This window comes from Gopherus evgoodei, unplaced genomic scaffold (assembly GCF_007399415.2).
Source record: "Gopherus evgoodei ecotype Sinaloan lineage unplaced genomic scaffold, rGopEvg1_v1.p scaffold_93_arrow_ctg1, whole genome shotgun sequence".
NCBI lineage: Eukaryota > Metazoa > Chordata > Testudines > Testudinidae > Gopherus > Gopherus evgoodei.
The window spans coordinates 187,499-201,379 of NW_022060114.1; the positions used below are offsets into that span (position 1 = coordinate 187,499).

The 13,881-nt window shown below is 44.5% G+C and overlaps 1 protein-coding gene and 1 pseudogene across 1 annotated transcript; both read left to right on the forward strand.

Annotated features, from left to right (window-relative positions):
- Positions 1–1,781: 1,781 nt before the first annotated feature.
- LOC115644169 lies at positions 1,782–2,716 on the forward strand (annotated as a pseudogene).
- A 9,940-nt stretch (positions 2,717–12,656) lies between these two features.
- Positions 12,657–13,604, forward strand: LOC115644168 (olfactory receptor 52R1-like). Its single transcript, XM_030548284.1, has one exon. The coding sequence runs from the start codon at positions 12,657–12,659 to the stop codon at positions 13,602–13,604; it is 948 nt and encodes a 315-aa protein (XP_030404144.1).
- Positions 13,605–13,881: the final 277 nt, after the last annotated feature.

The window sequence follows — 13,881 nt, forward strand, 5'->3', positions numbered from 1 at the left end:
AACTGTTTCCCCACCCAGATGAAGTAGCTGTCTGTGTCAGCTTGTATCTTTGCAGATAGCTACAGACCCTTCCATGGGGAGAGGGAACAGTTCCTGTGAGGATGAAGAGAAGCCTGTAGGATGGTCAGACTTTCAGGATTCAGACAATGTTGGCCAGGCAAAGCAGTTCAGCTTCTCCTGGAGAGATTCTTGGGGGTCAGAGTATATCACTGGGAACATTTGTTTAGGGAAAATGGATAGAGCCTGGTTCTTATTGATTTTACACATGTAAATTTGGAGTGACGCAGTTGAAGTAAATGTTAGTGAATTCAGAATGTGGACTTGGGAATTTTTCCCATGTGCTGAAGAGAGGCAGTGTGATAATTTGGACTCCCAGGAATGACGAAAATAATTTTTTATATGTATATATAAAGGAAGAGAGAACACTGGGCTGTGTTTCAGCATAGAGCTGAGGTGCAGAGGCAGAACAATTCCGTCAGCTACCTGGTGTTGCGAGCTGATTTCCCTCTGAGGAGGTTTTTTAATGTTACTGAGTACCTATAAAGACATTTCCCTTTCCTAGTACAACATTATGTGACTTTGTGTTATGGGCAATGGGCATTTATTAGCTTTGAATTGGTAAATTAATTCCTTTAACTCTTCTGAAAAAAACCTTGCAATGAAACAAGACTTTATAGTAGTGTAGGCATAATATCAGAAGGGTCGCCGTGTAAGTCTGGATCTATAAAAAGCAACAAAGAGTCCTGTGGCACCTTATAGACTAACAGACGTATTGGAGCATGAGCTTTCATGGGTGAATACTCACTTCGTCGGATGCGTGTAGTGGAAATTTCCAGGGGCATGTATATATATGCAGGCAAGAATCAATATGGAAATAACGAGATTAGTTCAATCAGGGAGGATGAGGCCCTCTTCTAGCAGTTGAGGTGTGAACACCACGGGAGGAGAAAATGCTTTTGTTGTTGGCTAGCCATTCAGTCTTTGTTTAATCCTGAGCTGATGGGGTCAAATTTGCAGATGAACTGAAGCTCAGCAGTTTCTTTTTGGAGTCTGGTCCTGAAGTTCTTTTGCTGCAGGATGGCTACCTTTAAATCTGCTATTGTGTGGCCAGGGAGATCGAAATGTTCTCCTACAGGTTTTTGTATATTGCCATTCCCAATATCTGACTTGTGTCCATTTATCCTTTAACGTAAGAATTGTCCAGATTGGCCGATGTACATAGCAGAGGTGCATTGCTGGCACATGATGGTGTATATTACATTGGTGGACGTGCAGGTGAATGAACCGGTGATGTTGTGGCTGATCTGGTTAGGCCCTGTGATGCTGTCGCTGGTGTAGAAGAAATGGGTGTCTATATGGGTTACCAGAAAATCTAATCATAGCAGTGAGGATTGTTTTTAATATAGTACTGGAAGGGCTCTAAACCTTCCTGATTTACACCACAAAATATGTGTAAATGCTGGGTATCAAGAGGAAACTTTCCCTGGAAGCAGGTTATCTCATAGCTGTCTATTGAAGGGCTTCTTCCCCCTTTTTCTCCAGCATCGGAAACTGGCTACTGAGCTAGATGGAATACAGGTCTTCTCCAGTCTGGCAGTTTCTATCTCCCCATCAGTGGTATAATTCCAAGACTATGTTTTTGATGATTTTCCTTGAGATCCTGAGAGTCTCTAGACTTGCACTAAGAGCAGAAAGATGTCTTGTTAAATATAATCTAGTTTCCTGTCCTTTTTCCTTTCAGGAAGGAAAGTTGAAAACTCCTGGGACCTGCCCAGTACATTATGTCAGCTGTCAATGACACCAAATCCAACTCTGCAGAGTTACTTCTCACCAGAATACCCAGGATGGAAGACATTCATCTCTGGATCTCTATCTCTTTCTACTTAATGTATGTTATTTCGATAGTAGGAAATTCAGTCATTCTGTTCATTATAAAAACAGATCCAAGCCTCCAAGAGCCCATGTACATTTTTCTTTCCATGTTGGCAGTCACAGACCTTGGCTTATCGGTAACCACCATGCCAATGATACTGGGCATATTCTTGTTTAAATCTAGGGAGATCAGCCTCGATGCCTGTTTTGCTCAGCTGTTTTTCATCAACTCACTTTCATACATTGAATCATCTGTGCTCTTGTTGATGGCCTTTGACCGCTTTGTCGCGATCTGCAATCGTTTAAGATATGCGTCCATCTTAACCCTCCCAACAATAGTCAAGATGGGACTGGTATGTGTGCTAAGGGCAGTGGCCTTAATATTCCCACTCCCCTTTCTCCTGAAACGGTTCCAATACTGTCGAGCTAATGTCCTCTCCCATTCCTACTGTGTGAACCGAGAGGTCATGAAGTTAGCTTGTTCAGATATCACAGTCAACAGCATCTATGTCTTGTCCATTGCACTTTTAACAGTGGAGTTAGACTCGCTGCTTACTTGCTTGTCTTATGTGATGATCCTCAGAACAGTGCTGAGCATCACATCCCACATGGAGTCCCTCAGGGTCTGAACACCTGTGTGGCCCACCTCTGTGCTGTCTTCCTTTTCTACACACCAATGCTTGGCTTGCCTGTGATACACAGATTCGGCAATAGCTCTTCTCACTCGCTTCAGATTTTCCTGGGATATGTATACCTGCTGGTCCCGCCTCTGATGAATCCAATCGTGTACAGCATGAAAAGCAAACACCTTCATGTGAAGATAATCAGGGTGTTCTTCAAGTGACAGGTCAGTTCATCACCTGGCAATGCACTGGTGACTTCAAAGACAAAAAAACATGGACCACAGCCACCTATTCCATCCTGGACGGTTACATCTGAGATAATACGAGCTACTTATCTCCACTTTGTAGAGAGGTTCAGATGAGGTCTAAGCCCTGGCACAATGAGAGATGGATATCCTGACCCGCTGGTGAGGGAGGACAGTGCAATGGGGGAAGGAGACCATGGGAGGCAGTGACATGAACAAAGTTCTTGTGTTTCTGGAGAGACAGGGAACTGGTGGGGCATTGGCATATAAAAAGCCACATCCTTGGCTGCTCTGACTTCAGAATTCCTGTTGATGCCGTTAATAAAGAGAATGGATGTGGCTATTGTTTCCCATTAGACCTGGTCTGTCACTTTCCTGGCTCTGGTTAAAAATCTACATGCCATGAAAAAGCTGCAGAGCCATGATCAAAGCTCTTCTGCAGTTGCAGTCCTGGCCCTTCCTGAGCAGTCTGGGCACTGGATGATCCATGAGCGTGGCACCATGTGTGGTCAGAGGCTATTCAAGGACCACGGACACTCACCCTTCCTGACGCCCTCAGAAAGGTGCTTGTGACTGAGTCATGTCAGAAAAATGATTAATGCAGGAGTCCTGGGAGGCCATTCTTCCCCCTGAGGCACCACCCTCTGCTCTTCCACTTCCCCCATATCCCCGACCCTGCCCAGGCTGGAAGCTGGAGCCTTACTGTAGTAAGAGCTGGCCAGACAGCCCTGATGTTCCACCTTCCCTGGGCAGGAGGGTCAGAGGACCCAAGAACAGCCCCCAGCCCATCTTTCCACCCACCAGGACACACCACAATTAAAAGTGGAGAGTCTGGGGCTTCTAACAGTGTCCTAGGCCCCTTGGCCAGTTCTTACCACAGTCCAGCTCTGGCCAGGCTGGGGACCACAGGAACATTTCCTTCACTGTTCCAGTTCTGCACAGTAATTTTCTCCAGAGAAACATTTCCCTGAGTCTTATCTAATGCCAGATTTACTTCTGAGATACCAGACAGACACTCATTAACTAAACTAAAAAACAGAAGAGAGTATGATTAAAATATTTCTACCCATCCAGACATGAGTTCAATTCACTGATATGTAGATTCATCTCAGAGATGGTGAGCTTCGTAGTTTCAAAAAGTTCCTTTAGAATTCAGTTCACAGGTCAGATTACAATGTCTAAATCTCATATTCAGGGCGTACCAGTCTAACTGGAACCTCGGCTTTGCGACTCAAACTTCCCCTGATGAAGTCTAAGCAGATCTTAGATGACAGAATCAGGACCCAAGGATGGTTTATCCAATTTAATGTCTTTTGACACTTTGAAATTCCTCAGGGAATAGAAGGTAATTAGGATGAATTTGAAGGATGTCCATCACCATTACTTAGCTATATAAATTAACATAAGGCCATTTGCTTGTTCTCCACTATTCACAGTACATTTCAAAGAGAGAGGAATACTGAGATATCTTGTGTTTACAATTTATTTACATGATAGGATGTTCTTTTGACCTCTGAATTATCAGAATACAGCACAGACAGGGACCGTTGATTACATTTTCCACACTACTCACACATATGTAAATACACAAAACCACAAACATTATGTCCCCACATGTCTTCTGTGGGTTATTTATTTTGCAAGACATTTAACCAATGTGACACCCTATAATGCTTTATGGAAATATGCTTTTGAATGTATATATGCCATAACTGGGCACGCCATGTAACATATCTCTGCACAGATTATGATCTACTGAATCTATCCATCCTATTTGTACACATGTACCATTTTTGTATTCAAAGTTATAAATATTGGCTGTGTACTTGTTTGATTTTAAGTAGCCTTAGTAAGGTTTTTGGTAAGATTCTTAAGCAAGGAATTTGCAAGTTAAATGCCCAATCAAGAAACACGTAAAGGACAATAGAACCTTGGAAGACTCCAATCCAAAGAAGAAATCCACTTGGGGACGTTGAAGGTAGCATGTAAACAATGACTGCCACCAGGAAAGTTCCGAGTCATGCGCGGACATGTGACTTGCTGGATTCTGCATAGGCTAGAGGAGAGGGACTCCACCCCCAAATGAAAGTCTATTTAAGCCCCTTGGAGATCTCTCCATTTTGTCTTCATCTGGCTCAAGAGATAGCCTCTCCACCCCAAAGGATGCTTGAAAGAAACTGGAACAAAGGACAGTAACCACAGGGGTGAAGATCGCTGGACCCAGACTAGAAAAAGATTAGTCTGTAAAAGAAACTTATTGGAACATCTTTAAGGATGAGATTTCATCTGTAATCACTTTCTTACTGTACTAGACTTAGACTTGCATGTTTTATTTTATTTTGCTTGGTAATTCACTTTGTTCTGTCTGTTATTATTTGGAACCGCTTAAATTCTACTTTCTGTATTTAATACAATCACTTTTTACTTATTAATTGACCCAGAGTATGTAATAATACTTGGGGAGGGGGGCCAAACAGCTGTGCATATCTCTCTAGAAGTGCTATAGAGGATGGACAATCCATGAGTTTACTTGTGTAAGCTTCATACAGGGTAAAACAAATTTATTTGGGGTTTGGGAACTGGGCATCTGAGTGCTGGAGACAGGAACACTTCTCAAGTTATTTTCAGTTAAGCCTAAAGCTTTTGGGGGATGTTGTTCAGATCTGGGTCTGGGTTTGCAGCAGACATAGCGTGTCTAGCTCAAACCAGGCAGAGCACTGAAGTCCCAAACAGCCAGGGAAAATGGGCTCAGAGGAAATCTTGGCACATCAGGTGGCACATCCCAAGAGTTTTCTCTGATCCAACCCATCACAACAATAGAGAACCATTACTACACTCCCCTTTCCTGCACCTCAGCTCCACTCTTCGCTGGATCACTCACCAGCAGTTCCGTTCTGTCAGGAATTTTTGGAAAGTTTTGCATGGGTATCGCAGAGGGATTTTGTTCATGACTCTGAATGTAAGTGTTAGAAACAGCTACTGGTCAGTTACTGGGAGACCATATCATACAGGTGTTCACTGAATGAAGAGTTAATAGCACAAACCCATTGCAAACACTATTTGGAGTACTATTGAAATTCTTTCTAAAGCAAAAGCCTTTATGCAGTAAAGTCCCCACTACTCCTTCCTCTAGATATTCCAACAACACTGCTGCTGGTTTTTGATATACATGCAGGTCATGAAACTTTGTCTTTTTAATATTTATATTACTATGAAAAGTTTTGGCATAACATTTACACATTTGTTCTTCGACACACACATGTAAACTCACTCGTTCCCCTCTGATTGTCTTTCAGAGATGACTTGTCAGGTTAGAGTAGGACATAAAATGTAGCATCTGTCATCTGGATTTCTTCAGAACTCGAAGGACCCCAGCATCTCAGCCCTCAGTCAGCGGCTTGTCAGCAAAGAAAAGTCTAGTAGCTCCTCTGTTTCTGGGTTAATAGCTGACTGATTTTCCTCAGGTTCTGTTCTGTCAGTCTGCAGCTTGTATCCGGAGTAGTAACAGGCATTCCCTGAGCTCTCACTCACATAGTGACATCAGAGCTGATATTCAGGCATGATGAGGGTTTGCAAGACACAGATTTCAAAGTCAAATGCATGAGTATTCATGGAAATAGAACATCATTTCACACATGAAATGGGACAGAGGCTCATGGTTCAAGCTAGATCTGGGCTGGAAAACTGAGAGGTTCCCTCCCACCACTCATAGACTCATAGACTCTAGGACTGGAAGGGACCTCGAGAGGTCATCGAGTCCAGTCCCCTGCCCTCATGGCAGGACCCAAATACTGTCTAGACCATCCCTGATAGACATTTATCTAACCTACTCTTAAATATCTCCAGCGATGGAGATTCCACAACTTCCCTAGGCAATCTATTCCAGTGTTTGACTACCCTGACAGTTAGGAACTTTTTCCTAATGTCCAGCCTAAATCTCCCTTGCTGCAGTTTAAGCCCATTGCTTCTTGTTCTATCATTGGAGGCTAAGGTGAACAAGTTTTCTCCCTCCTCCTGATGACACCCTTTTAGATACCTGAAAACTGCTATCATGTCCCCTCTCAGTCTTCTCTTTTCCAAACTAAACAAACCCAATTCCTTCAGCCTTCCTTCATAGGTCATGTTCTCAAGACCTTGAATCATTCTTGTTGCTCTTCTCTGGACCCTCTCCAATTTCTCCACATCTTTCTTGAAATGCGGTGCCCAGAACTGGACACAATACTCCAGTTGAGGCCTAACCAGCGCAGAGTAAAGCGGAAGAATGACTTCTCGTGTCTTGTTTACAACACACCTGTTAATGCATCCCAGAATCACATTTGCTTTTTTTGCAACAGTATCACACTGTTCACTCATATTAAGCTTGTGGTCCACTATGACCCCTAGATCTCTTTCTGCCATACTCCTTCCTAGACAGTCTCTTCCCATTCTGTATGTGTGAAACTGATTGTTCCTTCCTAAGTGGAGCACTTTGCATTTATCTTTATTGAACTTCATCCTGTTTACCTCAGACCATTTCTCCAATTTGTCCAGATCGTTTTGAATTTTGACCCTGTCTTCCAGAGCAGTTGCAATCCCTCCCAGTTTGGTATCGTCCGCAAACTTAATAAGCGTACTTTCTATGCCAACATCTACATCGTTGATGAAGATATTGAACAGAACCGGTCCCAAAACAGACCCCTGCGTAACCCCACTTGTTATACCTTTCCAGCAGGATTGGGAGCCATTAACAACTACTCTCTGAGTACGGTTATCCAGCCAGTTATGCACCCACCTTATAGTAGCCCCATCTAAATTGTACTTTCCTAGCTTATCTATAAGAATATCATGCAAAACTGTATCAAATGCCTTACTAAAGTCTAGGTATATCACATCCACCGCTTCTCCCTTATCCACAAGGCTCGTTATCTTATCAAAGAACGCTATCAGATTAGTTTGACACGATTTGTTCTTTACAAATCCATGCTGGCTATTCCCTATCACTTTACCACCTTCCAAGTGTTTGCAGATGATTTCTTTGATTACCTGCTCCATTATCTTCCCTGGCACAGAAGTTAAACTAACTGGTCTGTAGTTTCCTGGGTTGTTTTTATTTCCCTTTTTATAGATGGGCACTATATTTGCCCCCTTCCAGTCTTCTGGAATCTCCCCCGTCTCCCATGATTTCCCAAAGATAATAGCTTGAGGCTCAGATACCTCTTCCATTAACTCCTTGAGTATTCTAGGATGCATTCCATCAGGCCCTGGTGACTTGCAGGCATCTAACTTTTCTAAGTGCTTTTTTACTTGCTCTTTCCTTATTTTCTCTTCTAAACCTACCCTCTTCCTGTAAGCATTCACTATACTAGACATTCCTTCAGACTTCTCAGTGAAGACCGAAACAAAGAAGTCATTAAGCATCTCTGCCATTTCCAAGTCTCCCGTTACTGTTACCCCCTCCTCATTGAGCAGTGGGCCTACCCTGTCCTTAGTCTTCCTCTTGCTTCTAATGTATTGATAAAAAGTCTTCTTGTTTCCCTTTATTCCCATAGCTAGTTTGAGTTCATTTTGTGCCTTTGCTTTTCTAATCTTGCCTCTGCATTCCTGTGTTATTTGCCTATATTCATCCTTCGTGATCTGACCTAGTTTCCATTTTTATATGACGCCTTTTTATTTTGTAGGTCACGCAAGATCTCAAGGGTAAGCCAAGGTGGTCTTTTGCCACATTTTCTATCTTTCCTAACCATCGGAATAACTTGCTTTTGGGCCCTTAATAGCGTCCCTTTGAAAAACTGCCAACTTTCCTCAGTTGTTTTTCCCCTCAGTCTTAATTCCCATGGGACCTTGCCTATCAGCTCTCTGAGCTTACCAAAATCCGCCTTCCTGAAATCCATTGTCTCTATTCTGCTGTACTCCCTTCTACCTTTCCTTAGAATTGCAAATTCTATGATTTCATGATCACTTTCACCCAAGCTTCCTTCTACTTTTAAATTCTCAACAAGTTCCTCCCTATTGGTTAAAATCAAGTCTAGAACAGCTTCCCCCCTAGTAGCTTTTTCAACTTTCTGAAATAAAAAGTTGTCTGCAATGCAGTCCAGGAACTTATTGGATAGTCTGTGCCCCGCGGTGTTATTTTCCCAACATATATCTGGATAGTTGAAGTCCCCCATCACCACCAAATCTTGGGCTTTGGATGATTTTGTTAGTTGTTTGAAAAAAGCCTCATCCACCTCTTCCGCCTGATTAGGTGGCCTGTAGTAGACTCCCAGCACGACATCACCTGTGTTTTTTACCCCTTTTTTGCCCATAACCACGTACTCCCAATAAAAAAGTATGACCCAAACTAAAATGTTTTCTTTTTATCCATTCTCTGGGGTGTGTTTTCATAGAAAATGGATCATTTTTCTGAAAAATTTCAATTTCCACGATACTGCCCAGCTGAAGCTGCCTGGATCCCTAAGAGAAATTGGGATTTTTCATCTGTTTCTCCCTCATAACATAAATGAAAGCTGCAGTGGTGGAGTCTCTGGCTGCACTCTGGATATAGAAAGGTCAAACCTCCCAATCAGTCTATAGCTGAGGATTTGTGCCCTTCAGCTACACCAACCAATCTGCCAATCTCTGTGGGCTATTGTGACAGGCCCTGGTAGCACATCTCTAATGAGCTTCCAGGGAGCTGGTGAGGGTCCTGGAGTAGTTGGGGAGGCCCAGAGATTGTGCATGGGTGGGCCTAGCTCCCAATGGATCACTGAGATTAGGGCATAACTTTGGCCATTCCTGGGTCCCCCCTTTTCATTCTTCAGGGAAAGGGAAGGGAGCTCCCCTCCTGGAACGATCTGAGGGAAATTTCCATGTACAGAGACTTGTGGATTCTCTGTACTCTGGTCAGCACCCTGAGTGTGTAATGCAGGAAAGGGGGCTGCTGCAGAGAAATCTGCTCCTATATTATATTATATTATTATTATTAGTTTAGTTTATTTCAGCAAGATCACAGCTATTATGGCATCATCATTACCAGTCAGCCACCCTCGAGGTAGCCATGTGAATAACAGTGAGGATAAACCCCAATTCCAGCAAGACAGCCTGCAGCAAGGCTGGTTCTGCAGTCTCACTGGGTAGCATTAGCTCGCATTCCCTATCATTTCACCTCTTGCACTTTGCCTTTCGTTCTCAGGGGGTTTATAACTGCTGCACACGAAGCCAAGCAGCTAAGTGTCCCTGATGGTCAAGTGACCCCTAAGGGATATTGTGAACATGCTCCATAAAGACAGGTGCCTCTCTGTCTGAACAGATGCTGCCTGCTGCCCTGCAACCTCTCCAATGACTCCTTGTCCTTTAGGGTGAAGACCTCTGGTGTCAGCGGCTCCCCTTCTAGCAGGAATTGGGTAGGTTGGCAGGTTTCACTGTCTTTAAAATGCAAAGTGATGAGTAAAGGCTGCAAGCTGTTTCCATTTGCAGATGTTCTGTGCAGGGACAGAGAACTCAGCTGGGCTGTTGGGGTGACTTAGTGGTGGAGATGGAGGGCAGGTAGCAGTAGGTCGCTTGGGAACCCCTCCCCTACATCTGCCCATGCTCCACGGGGAGTAATTCAATCTACACAGAAATCTGACATTCAAAGCGAGCTTGCAGTGCTAAAACCCTGATGCCCTGAGCAATGATGTTTCAGGGAGTCCCATTTTTAGAGGGGCTGTGTGCTCTGGGCCCAATCCTGCCAGGGGCTGAGGAAGAAGAGATCCCACGGAATATCAGTGACTACTTCCCAAATTGCATCAGGTCTATTTGCTGCTGGAAATTCAATCAGCAAATGCATTTTCAACAATTTTACTCTTTGGCTTGATTGTAGATGCAGGAATTCAGAGCTGAGTTGCTCTGAGGGCACACAAGCAAGTCTCATTTTATGCGAGGGTTCCGTTCCACGGTTAGCGCTGTGATGGGGCAAGGCCAGATGGCTACAGTAAAGTACTGAGAAACAGGTATGTAAGCCCCAGGCTAAACAAATCCTTAGGACCATGGTAACCAAATGGCAGTTGCTCCAGGTTAATCAAGGCACTTGGGGCCAATTAAGATCTTTCAAGAAGGCAGTGGAGAGAACTACATTGATTAGAACACCTGCAGCCAATCAAGGCAGGCTAATCAGGGCACCAGGGTTTAAAAAGGAGCTCACTCCAGTCAGGCAGGGAGGAGCCAGAGGAGAGGAAGTGCGTGTGAGGAGCTGGGAGCAAGAGGCACAAGGAGCTGAGAGTGAGAAGTTGTGCTGCTGGAGGACTAAGGAGTACAAGCGTTATCAGACATCAGGAGGAAGATCCTGTGGTGAGGATTGTGGAAGTACAGAAAGAACTGACATGGATTTGTAGGGGACCTTAGTGCCTGACAGTCTCTGTTAGCCAGAGTTAGGCTAGCTGTAACCCTAGTAATGGGAGATTTGTAAAAGCAAGGATTGTGTGAGGCGAGTGGAAAAGAACTGTGTGAGAAGTTGTTTTTTGACCTTGTCTAGATAATACATTATGTAGACTGGCATCTCTTAAGTGAGGAAAACAAGATATCAGGATGACCCATGTCTAAACAAAATGCAGCTGTTGCTTATTATTGTATATAACAAAAGTATAAATGCTTGTTGTAATTGTTTACCTGTTGAGAGACCTGTCTAGGAAGGAGAGACCCTATGTCCTAGTGCACTCTCTCCCTGTTGTAGCTGCTAAACAGAATAAAGTATCTGACTCTGCTGCACCCAAACAAAAAGTGAGAACTGAGTTTTTCTCCGGTAGGATAAAGAAGGTGTTTGGAGGAGGCCATGAGGAAGTAGCCCAGGGAGTTGTAGCTGTCACACAGCTGTTACAGGAGGCACTATAGAGACATGCAATCCACAGGGCACTGGGCTGGAACCCAGAGTAGAGGGCGTGCCCGGGTTCCCCCCAAACCTCCCAACTCCTGATCAGACACAGGAGGAGTTGATCCAGACTGTGGAAAAGATCACTGAGGTGAGCAAATCTGCCAATAGGCGCAGGACCCACCAAGGTAGAGGAGGAACTTTGTCGCAATACATAGCAAAAACCACATATGGTGAAACACTCATTGAGTTGAATGACGGGCGCAATCGCCTGCACTACAGATGCAGTTTTTATATTGTAATTTTTCTTTTTTTCCCCTTTTTACTGACTGCACAAAAATGAATTTGCGCATGTTAAATGCGCCTAACATGCGACTTGCCTGTATTTCTGTTTCCTGACTAGCTGAAGGTTCCAGCACGTCTGCCCTGAAGATACCCCTCAGAGTTACAGGGCTATGTTCATCTCTTTCCCTTCTCTGGTTTCTGAGGGCCAAATGTCAGGACTCGTAGCCTCTTTTCCCATGGGGTGAAATCTCACCATTCTCCCTCCCTCAGACTGGGCCCTGGGCTACCACACAATGTGGCTGTAGCACTGAGCACTGTGCCTGCTCAATAGGTCCGGCTGGGTATGTTCCTGTGGTTGACATGTGTGTGCTAAAGTACAGCTGTGTAAATGTTATGCCAAAACTTTTCATTGTAATACAAATATTACAAACACAAATTAAGGACACTGATGAATAGCCAGTATCCACACTCATGTTTCCCACCGGTGCCTCTTAAGGTTTCCCATGCCAAGTTATGTAGGAATTCCTGATGCACAGAACACCATAAAATATGGAATTGGCATTAGTATGGTCAGTTGTTCATGATTTATTTCTCTGAATAGTGAAAATGTCATTTTTTAATTTGTGGAGAGTGAAAAATCTGCCTCAGCCTTGAGAACAGCTTCCAGGAGTCCATGCAGTGTCTAATATTAACCTTGTCTCTCTATCTAGGCATTTGTACTATGACTATCACCCTAGAACCTTGGCACATACAGGAAGTCAGGGGAAAGTACGGTACATGCAAGAGACACCATTCTGCCTCAGAGTTGGACACGTTCTCCCCTACTCCATGTCAGATTCCAACACAACTGACTTCACCAACTCCTCTAATTTCATCCTGCTGGGCATTCCTGGCCTGGAGACAGCCCATATCTGGATCTCCATCCCCTTCTGCACCATGTACGCCATAGCCATCTTGGGGAACTTCACCATCCTGTTCGTCGTGAAAATGGAGCAGAGTCTCCATGCCCCCATGTACTATTTCCTCTGCATGCTGGCCATCACCGACTTGGTCCTATCCACGTCCATCCTGCCCAAAATGCTGAGCATCTTCTGGTTCAATTCCAGGGAGATCGAGATCAGTGCCTGCCTCGCCCAGATGTACTTCATTCACTGCTTCTCGGTAATAGAGTCTGGGATCCTCATGGCTATGGCTTTTGATCGCTATGTGGCCATCTGTGATCCCCTCAGACATTCCACCACCCTGGCAAACCCCATGGTGGTGAAGATTGGACTGGCCGTGGCACTGCGTGGCAGCATGCTTATACTACCCTATCCCCTCCTGGCAAAGCAATGGCCATATTGCAAAACCAACATCATCCCCGACACACACTGCATGCACATAGCCGTGGTGAAGCTGGCTTGCGCCGATACCCACATCAGTAGTTACTATGGCCTCTTTGTGCTATTCTGCGTAAAGTGTCTGGATATGATTTGTATTGCCGTGTCCTATACCCAGATCCTCAGGGCCATCTTCAGCCTCCCCACACAGGACGCCCGGCTCAAGGCTTTTGGGACCTGCAGCTCCCACCTCTGTTCCATCTTAGCCTTTTTCATCCCAGCTCTCTTCTCCTCCCTTACGTACCGGTTTGGCAAGAAAGTGGCCCTGCATTTCCGTGTTCTCGTTGGCAATGTGAACCTCCTGGTGCCCCCCACACTAAACCCCATCATCTACGGTGTGAGGACCAAACAGATCCGGGACAGTCTGCTCCAGCTCTTTACTCATAAAAGGACCTAAAGTTTTCTCCTGGTGCTCTGGCTCTCAGATTGAGATCTAAGAAGAGCTGGCTGGAGACATGCTGTCATAAACAGATAAGAAAAGTTAATAGCACAGAAGTACTTTATAACTCTTTGACTATAAAGGGTTAACAAGTCCAGTGAGCCTGGCTGTCACCTGACCAGAGGACCATTCAGGAGACAGGATACTTTCAAATCTTGAGAGAGGGAAGTTTCTGTGTGTGCTGTTAGAATTTGGGGGTTGTTCACTCTGGGGCCTCAGAGTGACCAGACATGCA